At 39.1% G+C, this 15278-nt stretch overlaps 1 protein-coding gene across 2 annotated transcripts in view; it reads left to right on the top strand.

Moving 5' to 3' along the window:
• The window catches only part of STAG1 (stromal antigen 1), a 151121-nt gene extending 146695 nt beyond the window's left edge, over positions 1–4426 (top strand). Inside the window, exons 30-33 of one of the 2 annotated variants that reach the window (XM_009887367.1) lie at positions 447–557; positions 1506–1620; positions 3347–3427; positions 3523–4426. In XM_009887367.1, coding sequence (XP_009885669.1) covers positions 447–557; positions 1506–1620; positions 3347–3427; positions 3523–3546 — 331 coding nt within the window. In that variant the 3' untranslated portion in view covers positions 3547–4426. The remainder of the gene's footprint in view (positions 1–446; positions 558–1505; positions 1621–3346; positions 3428–3522) is intronic. The other variant, XM_009887368.1, reaches the window with a different exon arrangement.
• The last annotated feature ends 10852 nt before the right edge of the window (positions 4427–15278 follow it).

The following is a 15278-nucleotide window of genomic DNA, read 5'->3' as shown; positions in this document are numbered from 1 at the left end:
TGTTTTAAAACGTGTGTCGGTTATTAATTTGGATCTGTTCTTGCTCATATTTTTCCTGATCTCAGACAGTGAAGTAGGAGTTAATTTGAAGTAGGAGGTTCTTGCTCATATTTTTCCTGATCTCAAACAGTGAAGTAGGAGTTAATAAAATGAATTTGAGAAGTGCTCCCGCGTCAGGTGCATGTCACACTAATGAATGAGTAATGTTAGCATTTTATGTAGCTGTTTTCATCACAACCATTAATGGATTTTTTTTGTGCACATACAGTGAGAGGAGACAAGTTCTGGAAGGGAATCCAGAAGACGTGTGCAATGACGGATGCGATTTAAATATCTTAATCTGAAGCATGGCCAGACACAAAACTTGAGGAGCTAGATATTGTCTAAAAATAGCCAACTCCAAATTGTTAGTGTTCTCAGTCATAATGCTGCTTTATGTTTGTTAGTCCCCAGATGCAGATATCTTGGTTGGGCCAACAGAAGCTAGAAGATTTAAATCGAAAGGACAGGACAGGAATGAACTACATGAAAGGGAGAACTGGTGTAAGGCATGCAGTGTAAGTGTTCAGAGCATCCTCATCTCCAGATCAGAACCATTTTAGACGACAATGCTGCATTTTAAATGTTACCTTTCCTGGGTTGTTGCCAGTAATTTCTGTGACATTTTAACTCTTGTTAAGAAGGCAGAGTAACAGCTTTGTGATGTTGGAATGGACACCGGGCCTTGTAGCCCTCTAGCTCAGTGTTCTGCCTCTAACAGTGGCCATAAGCAAGTTCCTAGTGAACAGGGCAGACAGAGTGGCACAATTCCCTGTTATTCCCTCCCAGCCTTCAGCTGTGTCCATTTCCGGGGGGTTCCATGATTCGTCTGTTAAGTAATTCCCCATGAACTCTTCCAACTTGTTGTCTGGTCTTCCCATGAACCTGTTTATGCTGCTATCATCCACATCATCTTTTGCCAAGGCGTCCCACTGAGCAGCTGACGGAGGGGACACACGTGGGTGAATGCTGAAGCGTTCTCTTGTACAAGGTGCTACGTGCTCTGGTGCCGATCCAACCAAACCTTTCAGCACATCTTCCAGGATGGGGGCCAGAGTCTGTGGCAAGATCAGGTCCTTACAGCGTTAGAAGCTGGTCTTGGATTCACTGCTGGCTTCCCGGGGATTTACCAGTGATCCTGGCAAACAGTGTAACACCTTTTTGGAAAAGGGCAAGCAAACACAGTGAGGTTATTGCCCTTTTCTTATTAGGGACAAATTTAATTACTGTTTATAATGATATTACACGGGACTTCCTGCTTTAGCCTCTGCAAGTGCTAGGTTTGTTTTTACGTAATATTTTCTTCCAGTTAATATTATAGAATGTCTGTTGGCTTTATTCTCAGCATAAGGTTTTATGTGAAGGCATTCAAGGATAGGATTTGTGCACTCTTTTTAATGACAAAGATCGTAGTTGGGAAATTTAAATGCCTGGAAATGACTTTTTCTTTCTCTTTATTTAATCAGACGAGGTCTAATGGAAGATGACGCTGAGCCCATCTTTGAAGATGTAATGATGTCCTCACGAGGTCAGCTAGAGGATATGAATGAAGAATTTGAGGACACGATGGTCATTGATCTGGTCAGTAAATCTTATTAATAGCAAGTTTAAAATGGATGAAAGATGATTTAAAAGGAATTTTAGAAGCTCAAACAAAAATTTCCAAAATTTTGAGTCTGATTTCCTTTTCTCTGAACGTTAAAGAGCAGAAATGATCCGAATACCCCCTAGAGCCTACAACTGCAGACTCGGGCCCCGTTGATTTTTTTTCGTAGAAACACAAGGAGCGTTGCTTAGCACTCTTCCTCTCTAATATTCGGGACTTGGGCAGGAGCGAGTGCACCACCGTGTACCTGGGACTTGTCAACCTGTGAGAATTGGGTTATGATTTATAGCGTAGCGGGTGCGTGAGTGCAGCCCTCCTAGATGAGCGCAAGAGAAGGAGCTGCTGTGCCTCCCTGTGCAGCCAGCCCAGGGCAGGAGGAGTGCTGGCGGGGGACGGAGGCGAGACCAGCTCACCCCATCTGATTGCAACATTGCCCCAAGCAGGAGCCGCCTGCTTGGCCTCGGGAAGTACAAATGGACTCTCTAAAATCCAGTAGCAATGTTTGAATCCAGTTGTTAGCTGACATTATGATGAGTTTGGAAGCAGTGTCCCAGCTGTTGTTGCCCTCCCTATGCCGTTGTCACAGCCATCACTAACTCTTCTGCGGACACGGCTCTTTGTGCAGCCACGCTGGTCCAACTGGTACAGCCACGTTGGTGCTCTTTTTGTGTTTCCTGGTTGGTTTGCTGTCTGGGAGGTGGGGTGGATAGGGCATCCTTAATCCAGGTCTGTGTAGTTTACAGCCATAGACAGGGCTGTGCTGGCACAGCAGAAGGGAGAGCAGGCAGTCTCGTGTGGGCATGAGGTGATACCTTACGCTGGAGTTGCTCCCAAACGGGTCATATCATCAGGTGGCAATCTCAGGTCCTTCTGTGGTAACGTGCTGACTACAGGCAGGCTTTCCTTCGTGGAGGTTACAGCCTTGCTAGCCTCTCTGTTTGGAATGAATATTTTCCTTGTAAAATGGGAAAAAGGACCAGTTTGCATTACGTGCTTCACCATTCTTATGCTTTCCTATTTCTCCTTTCATATCCAAGGAATAAGACGTAGGTTACTTTAGGACTGGGCTATAATGTCTTGGAAAGAAAATGTAGGCAATAACTTGGTTGCTGCTGCTGAATACTGAGGTTATTACTAGCATTCGAATACTATCACGCAAGTGAAATCTCCCTTTTACTGGGAATCCAAGGCAAGGAAATGGGGGAATTGATGAGGCCAGTGAAGCTCACATTTACTCTGGTGTTCCTAGGGAAGGACAACACAGAGGGTTTAATCCTCAGAAATATTATGAAATCTTAAGTACCTTTTTTTCTAAATCCATTTTTTGACTACATCAGAGCTGAGGTTTCACCATAAACATAAAAGCATAAAGACAGTTAAAAGGTAGGGGGTTATGCAGCCTGGCCTACAGTCTTAATACAAGAACATCCTTAGGTCAGCAAGAGCCTTAAGGAAGTCCTTAGCTACGAGCGCAGACTTGACTTTACTTTAGAATCCATCAGCTTTTACCCCATTCCTTAAATAAAACCTGAATTTATGAAGTGCTCTCCTACGTCGGGGGGGCTTTTATGAAAATCCAAGCAAAGCTGCTCTGTGAAGGAACCGGTCACCGTGTCGGTACGCGGTAGCGGTAGAGCCGCCCGAGTGCTTTTACCCCGGTATCTGATGCGATGTTCTGAAACCGCTGACTCCTCTTTTTAGCCACCTTCAAGAAACCGGCGAGAGCGGGCTGAGCTGAGGCCAGACTTCTTTGACTCCGCAGCTATCATTGAGGACGATTCAGTAAGGCTTTACTAGTGTTGTTTGCCGTTTATCTCAGGTTCTTTTTGATTATCACTACACCTAATTAATGGCTGTCTTTTAAATCATTTTTCTAGGGATTTGGAATGCCTATGTTCTGAAGTCTGGTGAAGACATTTTACAAATTTGGAACTCTATTGTTTAGAGCTAGAGGCCTATATACTGTGATAGCTTGTATGAAAACCACATTTTTGATGTGATACGGTTTGATTTTTAACCAAATGATTGAGGTCAATCCCTTTTTGTAGTGACAGAAAGAAGACGAACTTCTTAATGACGCAAAGGAATGTTGGCCAATCCAGTCACCTCAGAAGGGCTGACCTAAAAAATCATTTGTATCCCTGTTCTTGACTGTCCTAATACAGATTTTTTTTTTTTTTTTTTTTCTGGATGAGGAGGAAGTTTTAAATTGTTAAGACAGCTGTCGAAATAAACACTGTTCTACATATGTTTTCTGAAAACAACATTGAGTGAAAACAGAACTTTTTAACTTTATTTTTCTGCTGTACAATTTAAAACAGTTTTAACATTTGCCTTTTTATGTTTTAAAAGCTAGCCATTTTTATTAAACCTATGCCTATCAGCCATTGACTAGCAATGATGCTATAAGCAGGTCATTCTGGCTACAGAAAAGTGTTTTTGAACACACTGGATTTGATTAACATTATGGTACGCTTATATCCTCTCATAGGCATTGAGAAGAACACTCTTATAGAAGAGGTTAGAATTCTAATGACGTGCATCTCTGCCAAAAAATTTCAGATTCTGATATGATAAACCCAGATTTTATACTCTTGAGAAGATTTATTTTTATTTATAATGGGACATAAAGTAAGAGATGTCCATGAAGCCACTTTTCCAACAGATGCTGTGTAACATTCATTTTATATAGCACACGGGGACACAAAAACAGTAAATTTTCTATTGGTACTTGCTCTGTGCATTTTTAGCAACTTATACCAGCAAATAAAGTATTCTCAGTAAAACACACAAATGGTTCTCAAGTAATCACTTTGCTGTTTTTACTACCTACTTCAAGCCCTGCCAACCCAAGGTACATAAACAGCAACTTTCCTAGTAAGAAAAAATAATTCAAGGGTGGGGGAAAGGAATCACTTTAGCATACTAAAAGCAATTTTAACTGTACCATAAAAAAAAAAAAGTCTACTTTCCATGCCGTAAATACCCTTTTGCGCTATTTTTGTAAATTAATTTTGCCAGTTAGAAGTACTGTATGTGCTGCATAGAAATTTGTGCTTAGATGGTGAAGTTCTTAAGCTTACAATGGAATACAGCTACATTTTCAGTGTTAATACCATATATTGAGAGTAATTCTTTGGGGAAAAAAAAAAAAAAAAGATTTTTCAAAAAAGTTAAAAACATCAAAAAAAACCACCAAACGAGCCAAAACGTTCTCAGCTAATTCATTGTAATTAAGAGAATTTTTTCAATGTCTTCAATAATTTGGAATTTCATAATGCTTCAATTTTATGACTCTGCCTCGTAGCTGCTACTTGGTCAGAACGGGCCCGGCGGCAGAGGTGCCGGCCAGCCGCAACGCGCACTCACGCTAACGTCTCTAAGAATCCGCCCCAAAATGTTAATCTTCCTTTCTGTTTCTAATATTAGCAGTTGAGATCCAAAGCAGATTGACCCACTTGGAGCACAGCAGTTTTAGAGGTGCTTTTTTTAGCAACTGCGAAATAATCGTGGAGCTTTTTTCTGTTAACGAGCTTATTGAAAAAACAAACCAACTTTAATGCCCGGTGCTTACTTGCTGGGAGGGAAAAGCATCTAATTTTAAAAACAAACCAGCATTTCACTCGGCTGAGGTTTGTTTCTTACAACACGTGCAGTTCTCAGACACGGTTGCCAAAAATGTTTGACTGGGTAATTCGGCCGTTCCTCGGATCTCGGTTGGGTAACGTATAGAACCTGAGAAGTAGCTGGAACTTTACAAAATAACGTTACCTCCCGCCCTCCTCTGCCCACCCCGAAAGTAACGGGGGCGGGCAGGAACGGCTGCGTTAAATTGTCACCACGGTAATTCTGTGAGCATAGTGGCATAACAAATGCTGCCCGGTTTGAGTCAGAGTCTCAGACGAACCTTGTGCTTCACAGTCCTCTGTGTGGAAAACTGATTCCTAATTTAACATTGTAGAATACTGTATAACGAACATTTATTATCACGGTACCTGCAATGGGTTTCCAGTTCAGTTTGCAGTCAATAGGTTTTTGTATTATGAGTGTCTCCTTGATTGGTTTTGCTAGTAATTCTGTAAATTGTACATTTACAATATGAGGTTTTTTTTTTTCCTTTTGTACAATTTAAAACTGATGCTTCACCTTTCATTTAATAAACTATTCAAAATCATGAGTACGATGAGCACCCTCTTCACTATAACTTTCTTTTAAATGCTCGTTTGGGCCATCGCATCTTGTCATCCCATTTATTAGCAGCCAACGGCTTCGCAGCCGGTTTCTGTGCAGCTCCTGTACCCGTTCAGCCGCCGAGCAAAGGAAGAGCCTGCCCGGGTTTTGTTGGGTTTCGTCGGGTTTTGGCTTTGATTTCCTCCACTGTGGTGTACTTTTTGGTTTCGGTTGATCTCGGGGGTTTTTGTTGTGAGAGAGATTGCTGTAAAGCCGGTAAGTCATCACACAAGTTGGGAGAGTTACATTGTTAACTTTTAATTGTTTGAACTGTCATAAATTTTGAGAAGAATGTCACTCTCCTGCCCTCGGCATCTGAAGTGAACTGGACGACGTGGGAAGCGATGGAAGTGGCGAAGGCTTGGAAGGTCTAACAGCCAGCGGGACCAAACGGAGTTTCACACGTTCCTGAAACCAAGTGTCCTCCTCTTGTTCCCGTGTCTGAGAAAGGAGCTATTTTTGTCCAGGCATAAATAATGTCATGTCTGTAGCGCTAAAGAAAAACTGAGGTATTTATCACCTGGCCCACCTCCTAAAGAAAAATCATCCCAGTCAGAAAAAGTAGCGAATGCAGCAGGTGAGGAACAGGGACGGGATTCGCGGTCTGAACTGCTCGGTGGGACCCCGCCGGAGACAGCGCGGACACCGACTCTCCGAGCGCCGGGACACTGCGACACGCTCCGGTGCGCTGTGCGACACGGTGAGTAACGCGTCACACTCTGCCTTCAAGGGCTGCTCGCTGGTGTGGCGTCGCGTATGGTATGGTATGGCTATGGTATGGTAACGTATGCTGTTGGTAATGGTATTGGTAATGGCGTATGGTATTGGTATTAGGTATGGTGTATGGTGTGGTATGTTATGGTGTTGGTAAGGTAAAGGTAAGATCATGGTATTGGTCGTGGTGTATGGTAATGTATGGTATTGGTTATGGTATGGTTATGGTATTAGTAATGGTACTGGTAATGGGGGTACAGTATGGTTTTGGTGTGGTAATGGTATGGTATTGGTAATAGCATGGTACTGGAATGGTGTCTTAATGTATGCTATTGATAATGGTATTGGTAATGGTGTATGCGATGGTAGTGTAATGGTATGGTGCTGGTAATGGTGTCAGTGTTGGGTATGGTCTGGTAAGGTAATGGTATGGATATGGTATATGCTCTGGTGTATGGTAAGGTAATGTATGGTGTATGGTATATGGTATGGTGTACGGTAATATATGGTATGGTGTAGGCTAACATATGGTATGCTGTATGGTAAACTAGGGTATATATGCTGTATGGTCTAGTAGTGTATAGTATGCTATGGAGTACAGTATGGTAATGTATGGTAAGGTACGGTAATATACGGTGTATAGTATGGTGTATGTAGTACAGTGTATGGTAAGGTAATGTATGGTAACGTATGGTAAGGTGTGGTATGATATGGTGTATGGTAATGTATGGTATGGAATGTAAGGTAACATATGGTAATGTACGGGGAAGGTATGGTAATGTAGGATAAAGGATGGTATGGTACAGTGTATGATACATGGTATGGTGTATAGTATGGTGGTCTATGGTAACGTATGGTAAGGTACGGTGTATAGTGTGGTGTATACTATGGTATATGGTATGGTGTATGATATGGTACGTGGGACAGTATGGTGTGGTATAGTATAGAATGGTAATGTATGGTTTGGTTAGGTAATGCATGGTAATGTAATGTATGGTAATGTATAGCATGGTATGATAAGGTGCAGTGTGTGGTGTACAGTCTATGGGGTGGTGTATAGTATGGTAATGTATAGTAAGGATGGTACAGTAAGGTATGGCATGGTAATGCATGGTATGGAGTATGGTATGCAATACGGTGTATGGTAATATATGGAATGGTCTATGGTAGTGTATGGTAACGTCTGGTATGCTATATGATATGGTAATGTATAGTATGGTATGGCAGGGGGGTTGGACTAGATGATCTCCAGAGGTCTCTTCCCACCCTGACCATTCTGTGATTCTGTATGGTAATATTGGTATGGTGTATGGTAATGTATGGTAATATGTGGTATGGTATAGTAGTTTATGGTATGGTAATATATGGGACAGTAATGTGGTAAGGTACAGTATGGCACAGTGTATGATGTATGGTATGTTGTATGGTATATAGTATGGTGAATGATAATGTATGACATGGTGTGGTGATTTATAGTATGGTAATGTGTGCTATGGTAATGTATGTTAGGGTTTATGGTATGGTATATTCTAATGTATGGTAAGGTAAAGTATGGTATAGTAAGGTATGGTGTGTATGATATGGTGTGTGGTAGGGAGTATGCTATGGTATGGTAATGTATGGTGTACACTATGGTAGTGTACGGTAAGGTATGGTAAGGTACAGTAATGTATGGTTCAGTGTATGGTAATGTATGGTCTATGGTATGGTAATGTATGGCATGCTAGGGTATGGTAATGTATGGTATGGTAATGTACAGTGTATGGTATGGTGTACAGTATGGTGATTTATAGCATGGCATGGTAATGTATGGTATGATAATGTACGGTACAGGGTAGGGTGTATGGTATGATGATGTATGGTAATGTATGGTATGTTGTATGGTAATATATGGTATGGTATGGTAACATATGGTACAGGGTATGGTGTATTGTATGGTGGTCTATGGTAATATATAGTAAGATATGCTATGGTGTATGGTAATGCATGGCATGGTGAATGCTGTAGGGTGTGGTGATATATAGTATGGTATATTTATGGTATGGTAGTGTGGTAATGTACAGGAATGTATGGTAAGGTCTGGTACAGCTTATAGTATAGTATGTGGTAATGTATAGTAAGGTGTGTTATGGTGTATGGTAGGATGTAATGTATGGTAATGCATGGTAATGTATGGTATGGTAGTGTATGGTAAGGCAATGTACAGTATGGTACTATATGGTATGTGGTGTACGGTGTGGTAAAGTATAGTATGGTGTATTGCTTGGCAATGTATGGTGCAGTGTATGATGCATGGCATGCGGTATGGTATGGTAATGTAGGGCATAGTACAGTGTATGCTATGGTGTATAGCATGGTATATGGTATGGTGTATGGTAATGTGTGGTATAGTAGGGTAAGGTAACGTATGGTGTATGGTACATGGTGTAAGGTATGGTAGGGTACAGTGTATGATGTATGTTATGGTGTATGGCATGTTAATGTATAGTAATGTAATGTATGGTATGGTGTATAGTATGGTGTATGGTATAGCATATGATATCATTTATGGTATGATAACGTATGGTGTATGGTAACATATGGTAAGGTATGCTGTGGTGTATGCTATATGGTAATGTATAGTGTAGTGTAGGGTATCACATATGCTATAGTAATGTATGGTATGGTGATTTATTGTATGGTATGGTAGTGTATGGTACAGTGTATGGTCTATGGGGTAGTGGTGTATGGTAATGTACAGTATAGTGTATATTATGGGTTTTGGTATGCTGTATGGTATGGTAATGTATGGTGTATGGTAAGATGTTCGATGGTATATGGCAATTTATGATAGGGTTTATGGTATGGTAACATGGTATCAGATATGGTATATGGTATGGTGTATGGTGATGTATGGTAAGGTAATGTACGGTAAGGTATGCTGTGCTGTATGGTGTATGGTATGGTGTAGGGTGTAATGTATGGTTATTTATAGTACGTATGGTGTATAGTATAGTCATGTATGGTAATGTATTTTATGGTGGCGTATGGTACGGTTTATGGTATGGTGCATGGTATGGTATAGTGGTGTATGGTGATGTACGGTAATACATAGTAAGGTATGGTAATATATGGTATGGTGTATGGCAAGGTAATGTACGGTAAGGTATGGTACAGGGTATGGTATAGTGCATGGTATTGTGTATGGTAATATATAGAATGGTAATGTATGGTAAGGTACGGTACATTACCATACCATATACCATAGCATACCTTACCATACCATACATTACCACATACCATAGCATACCTTACCAAACAACGTACCATAAACCATACCATACTATTCATTAACACACACCACACATCATATCCTGTACCATACATTACCATAACATACACCATACCATACACAATGGTATGATGTATTATAATGCACGGTATGGTAATGTATGGTGTATGGTATATGGTGTATGGTGTATGATATGGTAATGAATGGTATATTATGGTAAGGCATGGTATGCTGTGTGGTAATGTATGGTATAGTATGTTATGGTGTATGGTGGTGTATGGTTTGGTAAGGTATGGTACAGTGTATGATGTATAGTAATGTATGGTATGTGGATAGCATGGTATATGGTATGGTGTGTTATAATGTGTGGTATGTTATGGCGATGTATAGTAGGGTAAGGTACGGTATAGTATGGTGAATGATCTGGTCTATAGTGTATGGTATATAACGTATGGTAATGTATGGCACGCTAATGTATGGTTATATAACATACAGTATAGCGTACAGCATGTTATATGGTCTGTGGTAACGTATGGTATGGTTTATGGTATGGTGATGTATGGTGTATAGTATCATAATGTATAGTATAGTATGGTAATGTATGGTATGGTACAGTGTATGATGTATAGAATGGTCTATGTTATGGCATATGATAATGTGGCATGGTGATGTACGGTATGGTAAGGTACAGTAATGTACAGTACGGTACAGTGTATGATGTATGGTAATGTATGGAATGCTAATGTATGGCAAGATACAGTAACATATAGTAATGTATGGTAAAGTACAGTATGGTACAGTAATGTATGGTGTATACTATGGTCTATGGTAATGTAATGTGTGGTGTATGGTAATGTATTGTGTATGGTAATCTATAGAAAGGTAAGGTATGGTGTATGTTATGGTAAATTATGGTAATGTATGGTTTAGTATGCTGTATAGTATGGTGTATTATAATGTATTGTACAATAATGTGTAGTATGGTATGTTGCATGGTATATAGTGTACAGTATGGTAATGTATGGTAGTGTATAGTATGGTAATATATAGTATATGGTATCATGTATGGTATGGTATTGTATGGTAATGTACATCAATGTATGTTATGGTGCAGTGTGTGGTATGATAACGTATGGTATGGTACAGTATATGGTATATGATAATGTGTGGTATGGTGATGTATAGTATGGCATGGTAATGTGTGGTATGGTGTACAGTATAGTACAGTGTATGTTGTGTATAGTATGGTGTATGGTAATGTATGGTGTATAGAATGGTCTATGTTATGGTGTGTGATCATGTGTGGTACAGTATGGTGATGTAAGGTATGGTAAGATACCTTAATGTATGGTAAGATATGGTAACGTATAGTACTGTATGGTACAGGGTATGATGTATGGTAATGTATGGTATGGTGGATAGCATAGTATATGGCATGTGGTGTGGTATGGTGATGTATAGTATGGTAAGGTAGTGTATGGTGAATGGTCTGGTATATAGTGTAGGGTATGGTATATAATATATGGTATGGTAAGGTATGGTGTATGGTATCATAATGTATAGTATGGTAATGTATGGTACAGTGTATGATGTATAATACGGTATGTAGAATGGTCTATGTTATGGTGTATGATAATATGTGGTATGGTGATGTATAGTATGGTAAGGTACAGTAATGTATGGTACGGTACATGTATGGTAATGTATGGCATGCTAATGTATGGCAAGATATGGTAACATACAGTAATGTATGGTAAAGTATAGTATGGTACTATAATGTAATATATGGTATGGTGTATGGTGCATAGTAAGGTGTATGGTATGGTAACATATGGTATAGTATATTGTATGGTAAAGTATGCTACAGTGTATGGTATATGGTAATGTACAGTAAGGTGTGGTATGGTGTATGGTAACGTATAGTATTGGGTATGGTAATCTATAGAAAGTTAAGGTATGGTATGGTAATGTATGGTTTAGTATGCTGTATAGTATGGTGTATTTTAATGTATGGTAATGTATGTATGGTACAGTGTCTGGTATGGTAGTGTATGGTATGGTAATATATGGTACATGGTATCATGTACGGTATGGTATTGTATAGTAATGTACATTAATGTATGGTGAGGTTTGTTAATGTATGGTATGGTGCAGTGTATGGTGTGGTATGGTATAGTGTATGGTATGTAGCACAGTATATGGTATGATGTATGATAATGTATGGTATGTTAATGTATGGTAATGTTATGTCTGGAATGGTATGTAGTATGTGATACAGTATATGACACGGTAATATATGGTATGGTACAGTATATGGTATACAGTATAGTACAGTGTATGATGTGTGGTGTATGGTAATGTATGGTGTATAGAATGGTCTATGTTATCGTGTATGATAATGTGTGGTATAGTATGGTAAGGTATGGCATGCTAATGTATGGTAAGATACGGTAATGTATAGTAAGGTACGGTACAGTGTATGGTGTATATTAATGTATGGTAATGTGTATATATGGTCTATAGTATGGTAATGTATGGTATGTGTATGGTATAGTGTATTGTATGGTTTATGGTATGGTGTATGGTATATGGTAATGTGTGGCATGGTGTATTGTATCACATATGCTATGGTGATATATAGTATGGTAGTGTAAGGTAGGCACAGTTATGTATGGTATAGGGTATGGTAATGTATAGTAAGGTGTGGTATATTGTATGGTACAGCATAGGGTACAGTAATGTACAGTAATGTATCGTACAGTGTATGGTAATGTCCAGTATGGTGTACATATGGTATATGGTGTACAGTATGGTAAGGTACAGTATGGTATATGATGTTTGTGGTATGGAGTGTGGTATATGGTATGGTGATTTGTGGTATGTTACTGTATGGTATGGTAATGTGTTGGGTATGGTATGCTGTAATGTATGCTGAGGTACAGTACAGTGTATGGTAATCTATGGTATGTTAATGTATGGTAGGATATATGGTGCAGGGTATGGTATAGTGTATGATGTATGGTATGTTATTGTAGTATGTTATGGTAAGGTAAGGTATGGTATAGTACAGTGTATGGTGTATATATGGTATGGTGTATATATGGTATGGTGTATATATGGTATGGTGTATATATGGTATGGTGTATATATGGTATGGTGTATGGTACAGTCTATGATGTATGGTTTATACTATTGTGCATGGTAATGTAATGCACGGTATGGTCTATGTTGTATAGGGTATGGTATGCTATGGTTTATGTGTGGTATTGTGTGTGGTATGGTGATGTATAGTGTAGTAATGTATGGTATGGCACATAGTGTATAGTCTAGTCTATGGTACGGTAATGTACAGTACTGTGTATGGTATAGTGCATGGTAATGTATGGTATATGATAATGTGTGGTATGGTGATGTACAGTATTGTGTGGTACAGTACAGTGTATGGTAATGTATGGTGTATAGAATGGTCTATGGTATTGCATATTATAATGTATGGTATGGTAATGTATGGCAACATACAGTAACATATAGTAATGTATGGTATAGTATGATACAGTGTACAATGTATGGGATGGTGTATATTGTCTAGGGTATGGTTATGTATAGTATAGCCTATCATACGGTTTATGGTATGTTGTATGGTAAAGTATGCTATGGTGCATGGTATATGGTAATGCAATGTATGGTGTGTGGTGTGGAGTACAGTATGTTAGTGTATGATATGGGGTATGGTATGCTGTATAGTAATGTATGGTAATGTATAGTATGCTATGGAATGGTAATGTATGATAATGTATGGTATGGTAAAGCTACAGTAAGGCACAGAAAGGTTAATGTATGGTATAGTGTGTGATGTATGTTACTGTATGATGTGTGGTATGGTACAGTGTATGGTGTATGTTATGGTGCGTGGTCATGTAATGTAGGGTATGGCCTATACTGTATAGGGTATGGTAAGGTATGGTTATGTACAGTATCATATGGTAATGTATGGTATTGTGTATAGTATGATAATGTATGATACGATGTATCATATGGTGTGCCATATGTTGTGGTGGTATATGGTAATGTACAGACATGTATGGAAAGGTGCAGCATGGTACAGTACATGATATATGGTATGGTAATGCGTGGTATGGTGATATATGGTATTTTATATGATATGGTGTGTGGTATGGTATGGTACACTGTATGATGTATGGTAGGGTATGGTATATAGTAATATATGGTAATGTATAGTAATGTATGATAATGCATGATATGGTAAATGTATGGTAAAGTACAGAAAGATACAGTAATGTATGGTAGAGTGTAAGATGTATGTTACTGTATGGTAACATGGTTCAGTGTATGGTCTATGTTATGGTTTATGCTATGGTGCATGGTAATGTATCGTATGGTCTATGTTGTGTAGGCTATGGTATGGTAAGGTATGCTATAGTGTATTGTGTGGTAAATGTATGGTATATCATATGGTGTAGTAACGTATAGTTTATGGTATGTATGGTGTGCTCTATGGTGTGGTGGGTAGATGGTGATGTATAGTAATGTACAGAAATGTATGGAAAGGTGCAGTATGGTACAGTGTATGGTATGCTAAAGTATGGTATGCTGATGTATAGTGTGGTAGGGTAGTGTATGGTACGGTGTACAATGCATGGTATGGGGTACGGTATGCTGTATGGTCTATAGTAATGTATAGTATGCTATGGAATGGTAATGTATGATGATGCATGGTATGGTAAATGCATGGTAAAGTACAGAAAGGTACAGTAATGTATGGTATGGTATACTGTATGATGTATGTTACTGTATGGTACAGTAACATGGTTCAGTGTATGATGTATGGTATGGTACAGTGATGTATGCTATGGTGCATGGTATGTAGTGTATGGTAAGGTATGCTATCATGTGATATGGTGATATATGGTGATGTACAGTATTGTAATGTGTGATAAATGTATGGCATCATATGGTGTAGTAATGTATAGTTTATGGTAATGTATGTTGTGCTCTACGGTGTGGTGGTATATAGTGATGTATGGTGATGTACAGAAATGTATGGAAAGGTGCAGTATGGTACAGTGTATGGTATGCTAAAGTATGGTCTGGTAATGTATGGTATGGTGTATGATGTAAGGTATGGTACAGTGTACAATGCATGGTATGCAGTATGGTGTAATGTATAGTATGCTATGGAATGGTAATGTATGATAATGTATTGTATGATATAGTGTATGATGTATGTTGTGGTAACATGGTTCAGTGTATGGTATCGTACAGTGTATGGTAACGTAATGTATGCTATGGCCTATCTTGTGTAGGATATGGTAAGGTATGCTATGGTGATTACGGTATCGTATGGTAGTGTGTGGTATTGTGTACAATGTGGTAATGTACGGTATGCTGTGGTGGTAT

This window comes from Charadrius vociferus, unplaced genomic scaffold (genome assembly GCF_000708025.1).
Source record: "Charadrius vociferus isolate BGI_N301 unplaced genomic scaffold, ASM70802v2 scaffold406, whole genome shotgun sequence".
Classification (NCBI taxonomy): domain Eukaryota; kingdom Metazoa; phylum Chordata; class Aves; order Charadriiformes; family Charadriidae; genus Charadrius; species Charadrius vociferus.
Note: the sequence above shows the minus strand (reverse complement) of the source record. Positions and strands in the feature narration are given on the sequence as shown.